The 18148-nt window shown below is 56.2% G+C and overlaps 5 protein-coding genes across 5 annotated transcripts; 3 read left to right on the top strand and 2 right to left on the bottom strand.

Annotated features, from left to right (window-relative positions):
* Positions 1-631: 631 nt before the first annotated feature.
* Positions 632-1544, top strand: JDV02_004354 (uncharacterized protein; the record flags this gene model as incomplete). The annotated part of the gene is made up of 2 exons (XM_047985562.1): positions 632-686; positions 745-1544. The coding sequence occupies 2 exons, from the start codon at positions 632-634 to the stop codon at positions 1542-1544; spliced, it is 855 nt and encodes a 284-aa protein (XP_047841539.1).
* Positions 1209-4485, bottom strand: JDV02_004353 (uncharacterized protein). The gene is made up of 2 exons (XM_047985561.1): positions 3038-4485; positions 1209-2860 (listed from the first exon to the last, which is right to left on the bottom strand). The coding sequence occupies exons 1-2, from the start codon at positions 3222-3224 to the stop codon at positions 1674-1676; spliced, it is 1374 nt and encodes a 457-aa protein (XP_047841538.1). The 5' UTR covers positions 3225-4485; the 3' UTR covers positions 1209-1673.
* Positions 4486-5726: 1241 nt separating this feature from the next.
* On the bottom strand, positions 5727-6272 carry JDV02_004352 (uncharacterized protein; the record flags this gene model as incomplete). Its single annotated transcript, XM_047985560.1, has 1 exon — positions 5727-6272. The coding sequence occupies one exon, from the start codon at positions 6270-6272 to the stop codon at positions 5727-5729; it is 546 nt and encodes a 181-aa protein (XP_047841537.1).
* Positions 6273-14229: 7957 nt separating this feature from the next.
* Positions 14230-14811, top strand: JDV02_004351 (uncharacterized protein; the record flags this gene model as incomplete). Its single annotated transcript, XM_047985559.1, has 2 exons — positions 14230-14522; positions 14574-14811. The coding sequence occupies 2 exons, from the start codon at positions 14230-14232 to the stop codon at positions 14809-14811; spliced, it is 531 nt and encodes a 176-aa protein (XP_047841536.1).
* Positions 14812-15848: 1037 nt separating this feature from the next.
* Positions 15849-16339, top strand: JDV02_004350 (uncharacterized protein; the record flags this gene model as incomplete). Its single annotated transcript, XM_047985558.1, has 2 exons — positions 15849-15923; positions 16030-16339. The coding sequence occupies exon 2, from the start codon at positions 16073-16075 to the stop codon at positions 16337-16339; it is 267 nt and encodes an 88-aa protein (XP_047841535.1). The 5' UTR covers positions 15849-15923; positions 16030-16072.
* Positions 16340-18148: the final 1809 nt, after the last annotated feature.

Below are 18148 nucleotides of genomic sequence, written 5' to 3'. Positions count from 1 at the left end.
CACATGCCTCGCATGCCCGATGTTAACACCGCCGGACAGTTTCCCTTGCATTGGTGTAGCTATTCCCGGGAAGTTCGCAGGAACTGTGCGGCCCCGGGCCGGCTCTCGTCTTTTTTGTTCGAGTGGGCGGCAGCCGCGGTGGCGACGCAGGGGGGGGCTTTAGAGAGAGAGAGAGAGAGAGGGAGGGAGCAGAAGAATCGGTGAGGCGTTCGGCCACGGGCCTCGCGGACACCCGACGGCGTGCGCCGATGTCACTCGCAGCGTGAGCGAGCCAGAGCTCCCACTTCTGCCTGCCCACTGGAGGCTTGCGGCAGGAAGCGGCGGTGTCGGAGAATCAGTCTGGATAGCGTCAAAGACCCTCGAGCATCAGGTTGGCGAAGGGGGCACCCGGGCCCCCTGTACGACCTGTACGGGGGCCATGCCCGCAAAATGGGCTATGCTGCCTGGAGGCATACATAGGTCGGGGAGCCATATATATGTAGGAACAGCCGTTGCCCTTGGACGTTTCGTTCGGTCCATCCAGATCGTCAGATGAATCCCACAGCGCATTGCGATCCCAATGAACACTTCAAATTACACACTCTTTCTTTCTTACCCCCCCATCAGCCCCTTACGAGCCGCACGATATACCATGCCGCGGAGCCCAGGCGACAGTGACAGTCAACATAAGCCGGCAAAGAGAAAGAGTATGTTTTTGCCAAACGGAAATGAATGGCGTCCTTTGACTAAACTTTATACACAAAGGGAACCGAGCGGTCTCAACTTTGACGCCCGCGCAGCTCGAGAGGAAGAGAGCCAACGACCGCGAGACGCAGAGGGCGATCCGGGCGAGGACGAGGGACTACATCACCTATCTCGAGCAGGAGGTCGAGAAGCTCAAGATCCAGGAGGCGTGTAGCAAGACACGCGACGACGCCGCGACGGTGCAGCAGCTGGTCCAGAAGAACAAGGCCTTGCAGGAGGAGATCGCCCGGTTACGACAGGAGCTCTGCTCGGCGAGCGTGACGCCGACGACGCTCGCGTTTCCGCCGCAGTCGGTCGAGCATGCCTCAGTAGCGGTGGCGAGCGTCGGCGGCTCACCCCTGAGCGCCTTTACCAGCAACGGCCCTGACTGGGAGGACGGCCTCGTGGCTCGGCCAGGGAGCGTCCCCACGTGGGGTCCCATGCATGCCTCGCTGTCTTCATGTTCGCTGGCACCACCACCGCCGGCCCCGTCGACGGCTGCCCCCAGCAATAGAAGCGGAGGCGGCGGGGGAGGAGTAGGAGGAGGAGGAGGAGGAGGACATGGAGTGGGCGGCGGCAGCAGTGGCCTCGGCGTCCAGCAGGCCGGGCCGAGCCGTCAGTACGTCAGCCTGCCTACCTGCAGCAACTGCAACCGGTGTGTTTCGGGTGTGCAAGTCCTCCAAGCTCCCGTGACCGCCTCGCTCCATGTCGGCACGGGCCCCTTTCCACCAGCGGAGACTGTCATCTGCGAGGACTGCCTGCACGTTCTTCACAACCAAGGGGGACTAGGGTCTTTTAATGTCGTTAGGCGGGGTATCTGACGTTGCATCGTGGGACTGTAAGGATACATATATATATATACACATGTAGCGGCGGAGGAGCACGGCGCCTTTGTTTTTGGTCCATTTTGTGTCCAAAGGGACCTCTTCTTTTCTCCCCATCGTTTCATTTCATGTCGTCCCGTGAAGCAGGGGCCCGACCAGGAGCGAGAAGCCTGCCAACACAGCAGCCGTGACGACCGTCTGGCCGTCCGGGGCCCCGTGTCTCGGCGTCGCCGCAGAGTCGGTGTAGACGCGAAAGTCCTCGCCTGAGGCGCCGCTTAGATAAGTCTTTATATCTGGGGTCGCGGGGTACGAGTCCTGGTTGAAGGTGGAGTTGAGCGTCACGGCACCAACCACGTCCCCCGTCTCGAGGCGTATGTGCGTGTCCACCGAAAGTTCCCTGAGCTTCTCCCGCGACACTAGGATCTGCCTCCCGCCGCGGGCCCAATCTCCGTAGCCGCCGTATCCGGAGTGTTGGCCGTAGCACAGGTTTACGCCGCTGCCCCTGACGGTCATGCCGGGGAGCAGGGTGTCCCACTTGTAGCACCACGAGTTGGCGTGGTCGTGGCCGTAGAAGAGCCCGATGAGGCCCTCGGTCGCGGCGAGGGCGCGCATAAAGGGCACGTCCTGCCCGCCGTACGTGCACGAATCGCCCTGGCTGCCGTCGGAGCACCACCCTTCGCCCTGCTCCACCACCTCCTCCTCGTTGATGCCCGGCTGGTTGTTGGAGTTGACCCCTTCCTCGGACTGCAGCGCGCCGGTGGCATTGATGGGTATATGCACGAAGGCGAGTGAGGGTATGACCTTGCCGCCGTGCGCGCGCGTGATGTTGGTGCGCGTCGCGTTGAACCACGACACGACGCTACTGTCCACCCAGTTGGGCTGCGGCCCGCCCTGGTAGTAGTAGCCGCCGCGCGAATCGAAGAACCAGAGGAGTAGCTCAGGCGCGCACGTAGCGGTGTCGCCGCAGTCCGCGGCGTACACGGGCAGGTAGTAGTTCGTGGTCCCCGAGTTGCTTGTGTTGACCATCTTCTGCGTGCGGCAGCCGGAGAAGTTTTGCTCCCGCTTGAGGATGTCATCGCCGTTGATGTTGGGCTGGTGATCGTGGTTGCCGTACGTCGACGCCCAGGTCATGCGCCGCTCGACTATGGGCTCGACGACCTGGTCGACGTAGCTGGTGCTGTTGTGGCGGTACGTGCTGTCGCCGTTGATGAGGTCCCCGTTGAGGACGACGAGGTCCGGGCGTTCCGCGTCCAGGACGGCGCCCAGGACCCGGACCGAGTTGCGGTCCTGCGCCGGGCCGTCTCCGGCTTGATCTGTGCGTGGTGGTGTCTCACAATTAGCACCAGCCACCAGCGGCACCGCTCACTGTGGGTGGGTGCAAGCAGAGCGCCCGCCCAAAACGAGTTGGATGGATATACTACTCAACACGGGCCCAGGGGGAAGGAGAAGAAGATGGGGGTTTGAGGAAGGAGGAGTGACGCAAAACGCACCTTCGCCAAAGTGGAGATCTGAAAAGACGGAGAGGTGAAATGTGCCACTGTCACGAAACCGCAGCGGCGGAGGAGGATCGGCGGCTCGAGGCGCAACAACAACAGCTTGCCGTGACAGCCCGGCGGCCAGACTGGCTATGAGAAAGACTCTTTGACATATCCGCCGCGGCGGCGGCGGCAGCATCATGTTGCTGAAGGGGCGGCGAAACACACCTGGCGGTGGTGGTGATGGTGGTGGTGGACTGTGCCTCTCATGCTTTCGGTTGGTGGTGGTGATTCGCGGTTGTCGCGGATCTTATAAGACGAGAGATCGGACCCGAGGCCGAGGATTGTGAGCTTTGTCCGTGTGTGAAACGCCAAGCACGTTTGACGGCCAGGGCCCTTCTTGTCTCGATGACGAAGCTTTCCGGAGCATCCAGTGGCGGAGCGCAAGGGCCCGACCGACCGTGCGCGCGCGCGCGCGGCGGCGGGCATTCCGTCCATCTCATGGATCGCAGTAGTAGTAAGTTAGTATGGTATATTCCGCGCGGAAGGGGTGACGTGAGGGAGGGTGGGCGTCGCCGAGATGCCCGCCGCCCAGCGTCCGTCTCCAAGGAGGACGAGGCGGGAGGGAGGGTCCAGATTTCCCACCGAGCCGGCCGCCGGATGCACTTGATGAGAGAGTTCCAGACATGACGGACGAACAGGGCCACCGATCAATGCCAAGAGCCGCCTTGTGAAGAGGAGGGGGAGGGGGAGACAAGCCCCAGCCTCAGCCCATCAATGGCAACTGCATGTACAGTATGTACATATGTTGCTCGCCACGCGTTCATTGATGAGGGCGGTGATGGCTGACCCCAGGTGGCGGCGTCTTGGCAATGTCGAGCCGCCGCCGCGAGTCCCTCGGCGCAGCGAGGTTTCCATTATTTCCTTGGTAATCGAGCTGGAGCTCTCGGCGGCGCGCTGGAGGTGGAGGCGGACGCGAATAGGGTACAAGCTTAGGCTAATCGTGACGGAGATCGAAAGGGGGGGCGGGCTTCCGTTCGAGAGTGGTGGAGGCTCAGACAGCAACGTTCAGCCACGGCGAAGCCCAATGCCGCACTGGGGTTGGTTTTTGGTAGTAGTAGCACTGTTGAAGTAGTAATGGTGGTAGTCTGGGTGTTGGAGACCGAGACAGACAGTACGCTCAGACACTGCTGCCAGGCCGCAGAGTCCGCTGTAACGAAGTCAGGCCATGCATTTGATGGGCACCAGCCAGCGATCGATTGCCTCGCTTGGTTGTAATGCAGAGCGAGGCATGGGAGCTCGTCAGTAGGTACTACCTCGACGACGACGACGACGCGGTGCGTGCGCCGAAGTACGCTTTGCTGACCCGATGCATGTATCATGTATGTACAACGAGATCGGGTTGCGGAGCATTCTTCCCAGCTATCGCAACAGGCTCCCGGGGTCATCGTCGTCGTCGTCGGACGAACGCCAGGAGTCCAAGACCAAAAGACTCCAATCAACCGACAAGCGGCGTCGACCACGGCCCTAGCACGTAACTCAATAATCAGTTACTAATCCACGTGCCAAGGCGAGTGCATGCCAAGAAACTGTCGTGACCGGGCGGAGCAGCGAGCCACGATTTGGACTCGTCATGGACGTTACGTGTGCGGCATGGCGCGCCGAGCCGGCACAGCGAGCTAGTGCATATACTGTATACTGTACAGTATAGTCGCAGCAGCAATCAGCCATTGGCGCGCGCCGCGGCGACTACCTTACGTGCAAGTTGTTCGTTAGCAGCAAGTCAACTCGGGTTAGTTGGTTGGAGTCGCAACCAGATGGCCCAACTGCCGAGGGGGCCGACCGTTAAGAGATGGAGACGCGCGCCATCAACTATCCCGACTTGCAGCCTTGCCAAGCAGGACAGCACAGGGGGCGGGGAAGGCAGGCAGACCCCACGAGCCCAAGCTGTCGGAGGTAACGAGTCACACGACGGCACAAACTCCGTCGTCTCATCAACCATCGACGGTGTGAAGTGAAACTGGGCCAGTACTATCTGAAATTCTGAATGCCGCAAGTCGCAGCGCTTTCTGGCCCCGATTGGCCCGACATCATTCTTGGCACGCAGAGTCTCTCTCTCTCTCTCTCGGCGCTGGGCTTCCATGGATCCATCGCCGAGGACATGGACATGGGAGTCAAGCAGCGCCAATACGCACGTACTTGACCCCACGACGACGCCATGCCTTAAGTCCGAAACCTCTGCTGTTCCGAGATGCTGCGACTCAAAAATAGTGACGATTAAATCCGTGGACGAGCAGTAGTACTGTACAGGGCCCCCATCCATCCCTTCCGCGTCATCCGTCCTCCCGCATTCGAAAGAGGCCTCCCAAGCATTTGATGGTAAAACGTACATACGTGCAGAAAATGATGTTTGTCGACTGTCGAATGAGACATGCGTCCTCGCTAGGTATCGTAACAATTGGTTCGGTTCCCCTCCGCTCTCTGCCACCGCACACACCATGTGCCAAGTTTCACCCACTTCAACACGGGGGGGGCCCATGGGAGCAAAAGTCCACCTTGATGAGCATTGATGCTGAATGCCGGCCGCCTTGTGGAATTGATTGATCCGGATGTGAGCCGGGGCGGCTCGCGCTGGCGCCAACCCAGCTGGTGGGACTCCCCCGGCCCGGGTCACCCCCCCTTCCCCTTTCACTTTATGCCCGAGTTAAATCTGAAATGCCCCGAGGACAACAGCTGACAGGAGCGTCGCCCCGACCACCACGCCGCTAAGGCTGAGCCCGGCCTGCGGCCGCAGCGCGGGGGCCGCGGAGCCGGACTTGGTCGGGCTGGCGCCGCCGGCGCTGCCCGTGTCCGTCGCGGAGCCAGACGACGACGCGCCGGCCACGACCGACGCCGAGGCCGTGGCCGCGATGCTCCCGGCGCCCGTCTCGGTGGCCGTGGCCGTGGTGTTGCCGCGGCAGAAGACGCTGTTCCAGGGCGCGTTCGCCTTGTACAGGCAGCTGGTCAGGTCGCCGACGCTCTGGCCCTGCGCGAGGCAGTACAGCCCGCACTTGTTGTAGTAGCTGACGACCTGCGCGCCCTTGCAGCAGGACCGCATCAGGTTCACATTGTTGTCGGAGAAGGGCATCGCGCACGCCGCGTCGGCCGTCGGCGGATCAAAGAGGTTGTGGCATGACGGGCCGGGCGAAGGCGTGGCCTGGGCGAGGGAGCTACTGCTGCTACCGCTCGAGGTGGACGACGACAACGACATGATGATGGATGATGATGGATGATGATGATAAACGGAAGGGGACGGCGGGGTTTCGCTGTCGCTAGATTCGTGCTGAGCTGTGCAGAGATGACTTTCAAAGGAACGGCTGTCGATGTGGCTAATTCGCTTGATGATGAGAAACGAAGGGAAACAGAATCAATCAGACGGCCACATCAGATGAACAGTCAAAGCCGCGTACGCTTATATGCTGGTCCTGCAACACTCTGCTTCTTCTATTCTTGGCGGAAGGGGAGGTGCACGGGGGAGGAGGCCAACAAGTCTCGTATCGCTGCTCCGTGCCACTTTTTCCTTCTTTTTGGGCCCCCCTCATCCCCCGTGCCGGGTGAGACAGACAATGTCCATGGCTTAGACAGGTGTTTTGCTCACTTTGCTTGTGCGACTTGTCCCCCCTCGACCGACTGCACCAGTGCCGGGCGTCCCGTCCCCCCACGTCAGTTCAACCTCAAATGCTGGCTCGGCGCAACTTGACCGTATTGTTGCGGCATCCCGTCGTCGCTACTCGCTACATGAACGGGCCGATGAGCAATCCCCCGCCTTCGCTGCTGCGCGCCTTGATGAGCAAATACACGGCGGGCCGTGGCACCCAAGGCAGCGGACAGGGACGACACACACCCGTTGGCTCAGTGATAGTGATGACGCCCCGCGGGTGGCGCGACCCCTGGGGCCGTGCAGAAGGAAGGGGCCATGCCCTGCTTGCTTGCCTCGCCTCATGTTGGGCTGCCGTGCTCCGCCAACGATCCATTTATATATCCAAGGTACCACCTCGTACGACCAGCGACAGGTCATCGGTTCCACCCCCGCTGCACCGCCCGCATCGCCATCCCGCCTCGGGCGCCCCCGCGACGCGTCCCCCGACCGACAAGCCGGAGCCGGGGTCACCGTGAGAAACAACTCCTTTTCGAGGAGAAACAGGAGGGCCACGGGTAAAATTGGGAACCGGGCTCGCCGTCGTCAATGCAGGCAAGAACGTGCTTTTGTGTATCATCTCCAACACGTTGGCGCCGAGCGCGCACGAGATTGGCCGGCTGCCGACCCCTATTGCCTAATCTCAACTGCATTCTAGAATATTACTACACTCTAGGCCGGGGCAACTTCTCAGGATAAATCGTGAGGAGACCCGAGATCGCCTTTACCGGACTGCACCAGACAGCACGGATGCAGCACGTCCCATGGTGCAGACCGCGTACATGCCGACGTCTGGCTGCACATCTCCTGGCATCAATGTTGGGGAAGCCGCAAGGAGCCGCGCGCGCGTATGACCATCCGGTCGCCCCAACACATGGTTGCGAGGCGGAACCGTGCATGTTTCTGCTCGCCCGGGGCGCAAGCCTAGACTCCAGTCACAGCCGCCAAAGCGCGTGTCTCGAGAGTGCCCATTGCTGCGAAACGCTGCTTTCCCCATGGGCCTTTTCCTCTGCTTAATGGCAGCGTCAAGTCGAATCACATTCACATTACCTAATCTGTATCAACAGGATCATGGCTGGGAGAGGTAAGACAAAGCTGCCGTCGTTGACATGACGTGTCTCGCTGCCCGCGCAAGTTGCGCGGCGCAGTCGAGCTTGGCCAGTACCGTGGAAAGAGGGACAAGGGTTCCGTTGCTACATGCCGTTTCTTTTGCGAGATCGAATGTATTGACCATTTACCCAGTCTGTGCGTACAAATACTCCAACACCGAGCTCTTGGCCCTGCCACACTGCCCTGCTGTTGGTTGCATGTCGACGACACCAGGTTGACCAATTTTAATGCTTCCCATTAGGCAACATCTTCGTAGCGCGAAACCCGCGACGGCGATTCTTGTATGTAGCTGATAAGAGTCTCTGCAGAAAACGTAGAAGTTTCCAGTCTCTTGAAAGTAAAGGCCAATGGCTAATGTCAATATTTGGACTGGCAAAGGGCCTCAGCTAGCTTTCGATAAAGCCCACCACGGCTCTGTGTGAACGTCGACTTGACCTACAAATGTGCAATCGCAAGGCATGGCTCGCAAGCAATGGACCGGTCGAGGCTGTTGGGTAAGTAACAGTCACGAAACAGGCCACAGAGCCGTGACAATTACGCAATAGGCTTTTGGGGGCCATGGTTACGAAATCGCATTACATCCTCCAGGATCACATTTGACTCCAGGCCCGTATGGCTCACGACGGCATCGATACATACATCAACATTACTATAAAGACCCACACTGCCTCCCAGAGGTTGGCATGTATAATCGGGCTCACCATCGACTTTCGTTGTCAAGCCTCCTTCTCCTCCATCGATCTCACAGCTTATCCACTTCACTCTTCCCCAGGCCTCTTCGAACAAGATGAACCTCAAGCACGTTCTTTGCTTTCTGAGCGTGGTAACTACGGGAATGGGCGTGTCAACGTCGTACGACAAGGCCTGCGGTATGGCTGACCAGTACCTCGACACTATACAAGCAAATGGCGTAAGCTGAGAAATTTGTCTCTGACATCTACATGAAACGCAGCGCTAATTCATAAGTAGCGATGCGACTACCTAACTCAGGTCTGCGACATTACTGTTGCTGACTTGGTTCGGGACCCTGAAGAAGAAGAGAAGGACCCTGGAGGAGAGAAGACAGGATGGACCCTCAAATATGTTAAAAAGAGGCTTCCATGCGAGGGAGTTCCAATACGGGGTGGTCGTCGCCTTTTGGTAAGTAACTCTGTCTCCACTCACGTGAGCTCAGGCACCATGATTCTAATATACCCAAACATGTAGTGCGAGAAAGGTAAGGAATACTGCCAGGTTGTCAGCAACGATGCTACGACCGCAATCTGTGGATATTCATTGCCCAGAGTTGCCGAGCCTAGGGTGTAAAGTTCGGTACCCGTGGCCTTCCGTGGGTAGCGTGAACATGGGCCAAGCTGCGGAGATTGCTCGCTTGGGGAGCCGCCGGCTCAGACGCCGTCGACCGCATTGGGACTTGGTAGTGGGATTTCCCTAGTCACTAAATCAAGGCACAACCGTCGCTCCGGCCCTGTCGGAGAGTTCGGCACATTACGTTTCGCATATGAGTGCCCCTGGTGCCCGGATATCTGTTCGTAAAATGTCAGCCTTACGACGCGAGCAACACGGTGGTCCGTTAATAGCGACGATAAGCGAATACTGTGTTGGCAATCGGTTGCTCTACACGACCAGCCGCAGCCTACGATTGATTCAGGGGATTCAGCCACAATGCAGCAGTCGTGTTGGCTTGTGGGTGACTTGGTTGATTTCCACCCTCTGTAGGTGTGATCACTTCGTCGACGAGTCAGGAAACGCAACCCTGGTTCCAGTCCACTACGTTGTTGACCGACATATCCGTCCAGGGGGTATTCGCTACCAACACCCCGGTCTTGGCTGTTGCCCGGCGCTTGGCCTTTATAGTGCACCATCCCCGTGAGGCCCCTTACATAACACCCAGGAAAGAAGGGCTGCGATGGCCTTGACAGATAGGCACATCTCCTTGCTCCTGTCTCATGATCACGCCCACCATATGAAGAAACGAGTCCTCTAAAAAATCTTTCACTAAACACTTACGAGAAGTTGCAAAACCGGCGCGGGCATGAGCGATGACTTTCTGATACGATGATCGATGCATGTACAGTTCGGTTTACAGTGCTGTCGACGATTTCTTCGCACACGTTTCACGGCAGTTAGACGCGTAAGTTGGCACTCCAGAAGTGACCGCAGGGAAGTCAGGGAGCCCGCGATCATCCTTGTAAAACATATGAAAGCGAGCACCTGGCCAAGTAACACAAGCCCGACGTGAAAGGTGGATAATGTGATGTCTTCTTTTCACGTCATCACCCTCACCATTGTATGGATAGTTCCTCTTTGTAGGCGTAGAAACCCTAAGTCCTTTTCAGATGCTTCATTTTGTACGTTCAGACTGAGACCAGCCCTCACGTCCTGCCACAGCCTTTTGTTGGCCACAGGTGTTGCTGCTCTTGGCACAAGGCCCATCACATATAGCGCACTCCCAGTTGTTCTTTGGTGGACGAATCACAACAAAACCCAACGAGCGGGGCTTGTTCAGCTAAAGATCTGTACCTAACAGCTCAGACCCTTTTGTGTTATAATTTCTCTAAGGCGTCCGAATACTTTCAAAGCGACGCTGCAGTGACGACAACAGAAAAATGTACCGTTACCCACCAACCACCAGGCATGGTGAGTTTTTCAGGTAGTAGTGCTATTCGCAAAGGAAGAAAACTCTCGGCATAAAGGTGGTCCACCTTTTACTGTTTTTCTAGCCAATCCCACGCCGCGCAGCCCGCCACACCCGGATACCGTTCGCCGCCAAGGCTAGCGCCGGGCCGCCCCACGAAAACGGGTCGCGCAGCAGCTGCCTCAATTCGCATATCATAGCCCACGCCTGTCAAAACCATCTACGAAGCCGCCTACGAAGCCGCCCACGATACCGCCCACGATACCGCCCACGATGCCGTCAAATAGCTCTCTCGCGAGCCCTTCAAAGAAGGCCGCCGCCGCTGCCGCCGCTGCCGCCGCCGCCAATGACAACGACGAATAAGGCATGACGAGGTGGCCGGCGGCGCGGCTGCTTGAGGCCGAACGACGGCATCACGAGCGACGGCACCTGGCACGCGCGGGCGCCCGACACGGCCCGGAAAAACGAGTCTCCGATATTATGACATCTCAATGAAATAGCGGAAACGCACTTTTTAAACGAATTGAGCCTTGCTGGCGCGCCGGCGCCGGCGCTGCGTTGTGACGATGTCAGTCAATTGAGATGTCGGCCTGCGTTGCGGCGCGCTGGTCTCGTCCCATGCCTGCGCACCAAAAATGGCTGGCGCGGTCTGGGGCGCGGGCCCAGGAATGTGGGGACAGGCTGTGCCCGCAGCAAACTGGTTGTGCCCCTAGCACTACGTACTCTTAAACAAAGCATTACACGAAACGCAGGAGAATCAAGTAAGCCGCGCGAGATATATGTAGTCCAAGACGAATTGAGAAATTTTAACGAGCGGGTGGGATAACACCCGAAAGCATTTATCTCGAACATAACGCTCGCAATGAGTTAGGTGTTGCAAGAGACAGATCTGCTGTCGCGGGTTCTTGTGGTCTGGTAATATGGAGGGTGGTGGAGGCGACAAGGGTACGGGGACGATTGAAGTGAGGGGGTTCATGGCGTTGACTCTACCGGCCAGCGGACGCTTCGAGGTCATGCAAAGCATCATGGCCACTACTGTAGAGAGCAACACGAGGCAATAGCTGATGCAGACGCCGATATTTGGCGCTCAGGAACTTGCCGTCGTCGTTGGGGGCCGAGAAGTGGTTGGTCTGGATCATGTCTGGTGTAACATCCTCACAGTTTTTGGACGACTGGCTATACGAGGCAAGCTAGGAAGCCGTCAGCGAGTGGTAGATAGAGCTGCTCGTCTGACACATGAGCGTCCCTCGGTACCCCAAAGATTTTAGGTTGGTACGACCCAACCTGCATCGGCACGTGCACCGGCTGATGTCAAACGGTTCCTCTTTGCAACCTACTGGAAGTCTAATCAACGTGACTTGATGCAGCCCACACACGATTATTGGGCATGGGCAGATCAAAAGATAGTATTGGAGCCTAACATCAGCGCCGGTCTCAACTCCAGCGCCAAGACTCATGCACGAGCACGATTCAATAGTCTCACACGGCATGCATTCTGGCCTGCTGTGACCGCCAGAGTTGATGGCTGCTGCAGGACAGAGGTTGCGCGTCCGTTGGCGCAAGCCGTGTGACTATCTCAGCTAGTTTGTGTATGTGTCAGATTACAGCCTCTCAGCGGAAAGAAGCAATCCGTGGCGATCAGCCGTATGCATGGGATACTACATGTAACAACGTTGCCGCCAGGGGACGACAGGGTTGGGAGAATGGCCTCGACAGAGAAGCGAGTTAAGAGGAGATCCGTCGAGGACGTCTGAAGTTGTCTTGCCGTTGAAGGGTAGTTGAACGCCACCGTTGTTACGATACCGGTGAGTAACAGATAGAAAGCGGTTCCGAGGTAGCACTGGCGAGGGGTAAATGGCTGAATGTACGGGTTCTCAAGGGTCATAGATGACGACTTGTACTAGGGAGCTTGCAGCGTAGCTCAGGCCCGAGGCTTGGACCCCGAATATTGAATCCAGCCTGCAGCCGTCTAGCATAACCAGGACAAGGTGTATACGAGCGGCGCGAAGAGACTCTAGATTCAATGGGCGACTTGTAGTGCCAGGAATGTAGTCAAATTCCTTTGGTCATGACCCAGATATCCAATGAGGTACGCGCGTACGTAGCAGTAAGTACAAGTAGTGGGTAGTATGTTGCTATATGCAGTATGCCCAATGACACGCGAAGGGGCTAGCGAGCGCGGCCTCAAGTCGCTCTGGCGTGCACGGTATCAACATGAACCATGGCAACGGCGCAAGGGCCTGGGGTGCCGTGGTAGGATGGGTTCTTCCTGAGCACAAACGTAGGGATAGCTGCGAACCTGCAGCATGAACAAGTTCTGTTTATGCAAAGGCGGAACCCTGCGCGATTCTCCAGTCGTGGAGTCATGCCGGGCAGGAATACGAAGTAGCCGATGGGCGCGGACTTTTGACTAATGAGCACACGTAGTATTTCTGAGGTATGATAGGATCTTTTGCCACGTACAGTACAAACATCCCCTGCAACTAGTCATGCCATACTTACCACCGCATCGTGGATTGCGAGTCGAATGAGCAGGAGTGCCGGCGTGTCCACCGATATGGAGCCCCCGGGCCCCGTGCACACCGCAGAAGTGATCTGCATGTCACGGTGGACCACTCTGTTAGCGGGCGGCCGTCCTGTCCCGTTCAAAGAACAATAAGCGACACGGCCGGCCAGCAGGACTGTTGTCTCAGTTCCACTTCAGGTCGGACGTCATCCGGGTTGCCCTGGCCCACCGGCTGTACCACCCGAGCGGAAATAATGCAGGGATTGGCGCCCGCCCCAGGCGCCACCTCCGGACACTTACACGGAGCCGCCAGGCGGGCAAGAGGCATCTCTGCGTGAGCCGGCATGCCGGGCTTGCTGCACGGACACAAAGCGCCCGTATTTTTCTGCATGAAGCACGCAATGGCTAAAGGTGTTGGTGGGGCGTCACCGCGCTGACAAAACCCAATCCGATTCAATTCAGGATCGACAGCTTGGACGTATGTGCCGTGGAACAGCCTGCATTTACGAGTGTCGTATCCCGTCGCTCGGGGGGGGCGGTGCAAGAATAAGGAAGTACCGATAAGATGGCATACCGGTGACTTGGGGAGATTGAGTGGTAAGAGGCTGGATTCAAGTTAGAATGCGGTTCATTTTGCTTCATCAGAAGCACTTGGACGGTTAGCTAGAAATGTTTCTCTATTATTTTCCGTGGATTTCGCGGAACTATCTCTTGGCACGCCGGAAGCGGACATGATGTTGAAGCATATTGGCCGCGAAACGCGAAACGGTAGAGTTGCAACCTTAACAGATAATAACATCGCGCCAACTCAGAACTCAGTTATGCCCCACCGCCTGGCCAGAGTTCGAGGTCAAGTCGGCGGCCATTCGTCTAAGCCGGGCAATACTTGTCACCTGCCGCATGCTCCCCTTTCAGCAGATGCACATGCAGTGACATGGCGTTCCGTGCTAGGACTCGACGATCAAACGCCTTGCCGTAGCTACCTTTTATTTTTGTTTTTTTTTCCCTCCCGCATCCGTGCGAGCTCAGCCGCGGCTGCCGAGCCGAAGTTGCCTAGCGACAGTGCCTGCCTACTAATGCAAGGGCCGAACACCCCATCGCCAAATGTCCTCACAAGGTTTCACACGGCCGTATTAGTGCGAGACAGGCCGCCTTACTTTTCACCCCCATTGCCACTTCAACATATATACTTTGCTCTCTGCGGTTGAATAATTGAGAAATCCTCAAGATCAAACAGACACCTCTTCAAAATCGTCGTTTGCTGCTTTGCTTATTGCATCATGTTGCGCTTCATCAACCTCCTGATTGTTGCCTTGGCGAGTGTCGCTCTCGGCCAGCAACACTGGCCCTACAAGCCGCCGACCAATGGGGACGAGCTTGTTCTGACCGCAATCACCGCGGCCGACGGAAACTCCATCTTTGAGTGCTGGCGACTTGATGCCATTTTCAGGCCCCCTCCCGGCGCGCCAGCAGACGGCGCAGTGGGTGTGCCTCTCGGCAACGTGTCCTCCGCATCATACAACATTATTCCGGCTGATTTCAACGGTGGCCTTCATAACGCACCTTCGCGACAGTACGTTGTTATGACCCCCAAGTAAACCATACATGGCTCTAACAAAGATAGATTTGTTCTCTTCGCTTCGGGTCATGTGCGCGTCAAGTTGCCGAACAGCACGGACGAACTCTGGATCACCGGCGGCAACGAAGGACTCATCATTGCTGCCGATACGGCCGACGTGTCGAGGTACGGACATATAATTACTACAGATCCTGGCGAAGTCGTGGCGAGCCTGCAGATGCCACTTGCGCACGGCTTGGACTTCGAGCATGAGGTGGTCCATCCGGGTCCCTGTAATAAATGAGTGGAGGCAACGGGTCACACCCGAAGGACCACCGGCACATACCTCGAGCATTAGCGTTCACTTGTATATAGATTGGCAATTCGACTTTCGGACCTGCCCATACACACAAATATACAGGCAGGCACTGAGACTTGCAGTTGAGAAACAAAGGCATGGACATCTCATGTCAAGATCTGAATCTAATGAGTGAGGCCACGGTCACATCACGGATTTGGTGCGTACATAGCAAGTTTGGCAAGCTACAGTTCACAATGTGAGTTACCAAATGAGCAGCCCTCCGACAATTTGTCTACATAGTTGCGAGTCAACGGGCAAATCCCGTGTCCTCAGTGTTTGTGCTGGCGTCTGGGAAAACTGGTGCAATCTGCTTGCAGAGCGACACATGCCACCACTTAAAGCAGCCATATGGACCGTCAGGAAGCACAGATAATAGTTGATACCTACTTGTCATTGAACCCAAGATGTATATTTGCGAGACTACAAGAGACCACATCGACCGCATGATGAGCAGCGACTCCTTGCTGGCGCTCACAGGCCGACTACAGTTTTGAAAGGAATACAACGCTTTTTAATGAAGTGGCACACTTAAAATACCAAATGAGCTCCACCAGCTCACTTTTGTCTTCGGGCGGTGGCAGCTGTCTAGAGAACTTCAACCTGCGTGACGTTGCTGCCAGGATGGTCCTGGCAAGGGAATATGCAACGTTGAACAAAGCGTTGAGCATGAAAAGTTACAAGTGTGAGGTGAGCTCTGTACTGCAGTGGCCACACTAGACTCAACCATGCGTGAGGATTATACAAGCCGGTGCACGTTCCTGTTCACGTTCCCGAAAGTCACTCAGGGAAGCCGTCATTGTCAGCATGGGGTTGGTTTCATCCGCCTCTACGGCGCGGGGCGGCAGGATCCCACGTCATGACCTGAAACAAAACACTGCATGACCGTGCACTTGGTGACAATTCTACATTGACTGCCACAATCGGTCGCCTCTTGAAGGTCGGCCCTTCTCCTGAGACCTTTTCTGATACTCTGCCCCGCAGTCTTCGTGACTTCAAGCATTCCTTGTGATCTTATCGGTATCTTATTCGAATGCAATACGTCCCGATTCTGTCAGGTACTACGGGGTAGTCTCTATCAATTTTCAGACATGAGTGTCGTTGATTCCCACATGCAGACAAGCAACTTCAAGTTCTTTCCACTAACATGGCACCACACTTTAGGTAGAGCTTTAGAGGAGCTTGAGAGTTGAGACATAGCTTCGCCATGGCCATGACAACGCTGCCGGGAGGCAAGGTCCATGAATTGCCCGCAGACCTCGCCACGGCACTTATGGACGACGAGACTGCCAAGGCAGCCTGGCTTGACATCACAGTGCTGGCGCGCAACGAGTTCATCTGTTGGGTCAGCGATGCCAAGCAGGCGAGCACCCGCGAGCGCAGGATCCGCCGGGCGGTCGAGGAACTCAATGAGGGGAAGCGCCGGCCATGCTGCTGGCCAGGATGTTCGCACCGCGAGCGTAATGGTAGATAGACACGACGCATGAGCTTACGATGGCTGAGAATTGGCTCGTTGACCCTTGTGTGGAGCGCAGTGAAAGATCGTAATAGCCGTGCAGGCGGTTCGTACGTCCAATTTTAGTACCAAGTGCTCACGACACTTTCATATTCGTCATCTTTCATACGCACAGATCAGTCGCGTGGGCATATCACCCATGTGTGGCCCTTGACAACGTATAAATAACCCAAAACCTAGGTGCGATGGTCAAAAGATTCCTAAGGGGCACATTTCCACTAAATGGCTCTCATGACGAGAATACCAAGGATAACAATGCAGCGCCTGGGCGTCTGAACTCTTTACATCTATCTATGAGATAAATACCAAGAACGGAATGCAATCCTGCCTCTCATCCTTTGCAATCTGGAGGAGGATAATTCCCTGATTTATCTGCCGAAATAGTTACACTCCATGTCCCGTACGGACCGTTGATCGTCACCTCAATGTTAGACGCCCCTGGGCTAGCCCGAAGTGCCTCCGCGATAACTGCCTTCACGAGATCCGCTTCGCTGTTTGTCTTGCTACATGATGATGCTTTCAAGACCGCGCCAGATACCATTCCGGCGATGGTTACTCCACCTGCGTTGGCCCAGAAAGGCTGGTTAAGGAACTGCATCAGGCTTTCGCCCGCTGGTCTAGCCCTCTCCGCGGCGGAAACCCAACCGGTATATCCAGCGGCGATGGTGGCTTTGCTGGCATCCTTGACGCAGTTGTACACGACTCGGCACTGGCGTTGCAATTGAATGCCACGCAGCCTTGAGGCCAGATCACTTAGGGTGCGCCTCTCGTAGTTTCTGACGGTGTCAAAAGGGACATTGGCTAGAAGAATTAGCCTCTTGGCTTTCGAAAAAGCGGTCAGGGGTATATAAAGTACTCTTTTGGTTCCACTTGGCTGTAGGAACTCCGGTGAAGACGCCGGGACCAAGTTGTTGGTATCGCATGCGGACGCCCTTGACCTTGACTTTGTCACCATGGCGGATGCTTCGTGCTATTACTAGGTCAATACCGTAGACTATGATCAATATGCTGGTAAGAAGCTTTGACAACTTCATACTGGGAGAGATGATTTGTGCCTCACAATTAAGGTGGACAAAGTAAAAGTCAGACGATGGTTGTACCACAAGTTTCTTATGAGTGAAGCTTGGCTTCTACACGCCCCTTTTATCTTTGCTTTGAACAAGGTCTAGCAAAAGTTGTTTTGAACGCGGTGAGCCTGCAACCGGATCTTTTGTCAGGTCCATTAAAGCGCATACTATTTGATATGTATTGTGCACGGCAGGCGTACACGCCCGCAGACAAAGGCAAAAAAGGCCTAAGCTGCGAGTTCGTTCAGTACGGCACGATAACTGACCTCATAAATGACAGGCAAGCTCTACTTATTCAATGCCTGAACAGAACTTTATGGCGCCGCTCGGCACTGCGTACCAGACATATAGAGGGATGCTCCTGTACAGTCTACGTACAGATTTTGAGGTGCTCTACGCTCCGACCGAGCCAGGTTATGCTTGAAAAGATAACGCGGTACTACAAGACACTTTGAATATATGCCATCGCTTCCTCTCGTCAATCAGATTATTGGCGACAGGTGAATCTTGATGAGTAGTGGAGTGTGCTCAGCGCAATTAGTGCACGATTTTAGTTGATATACGCACGTACCACTGGGCCTATGGGAAGTTGACCCAATATAACTTTGCCTCTGTTGTGTGAACACCATGGTCTACCGCCCACGACCCATTCTGTGGGCGGTATAAGTATACAAACTGCATAGAACAGGTAGTGTATTCG

Source organism: Purpureocillium takamizusanense, chromosome 3 (assembly GCF_022605165.1).
Source record: "Purpureocillium takamizusanense chromosome 3, complete sequence".
In the NCBI taxonomy this organism is placed as follows: domain Eukaryota; kingdom Fungi; phylum Ascomycota; class Sordariomycetes; order Hypocreales; family Ophiocordycipitaceae; genus Purpureocillium; species Purpureocillium takamizusanense.
The sequence above is the reverse complement of the archived record's forward strand: the minus strand, read 5'-3'. Positions and strand labels throughout refer to the sequence as shown.

What these genes read in the sequence shown, in the direction of transcription:
- JDV02_004353 (XM_047985561.1), bottom strand. Translation starts at nt 3,224, where the DNA reads ATGATGCTGCCGCCGCCGCCGCGGCGGATATGTCAAAGAGTCTTTCTC. An exon ending in AGATCTCCACTTTGGCGAAG is followed by an intron (nt 2,861 to 3,037) that starts GTGCGTTTTGCG and finishes CACCACGCACAG; the next exon opens with ATCAAGCCGGAGACGGCCCG.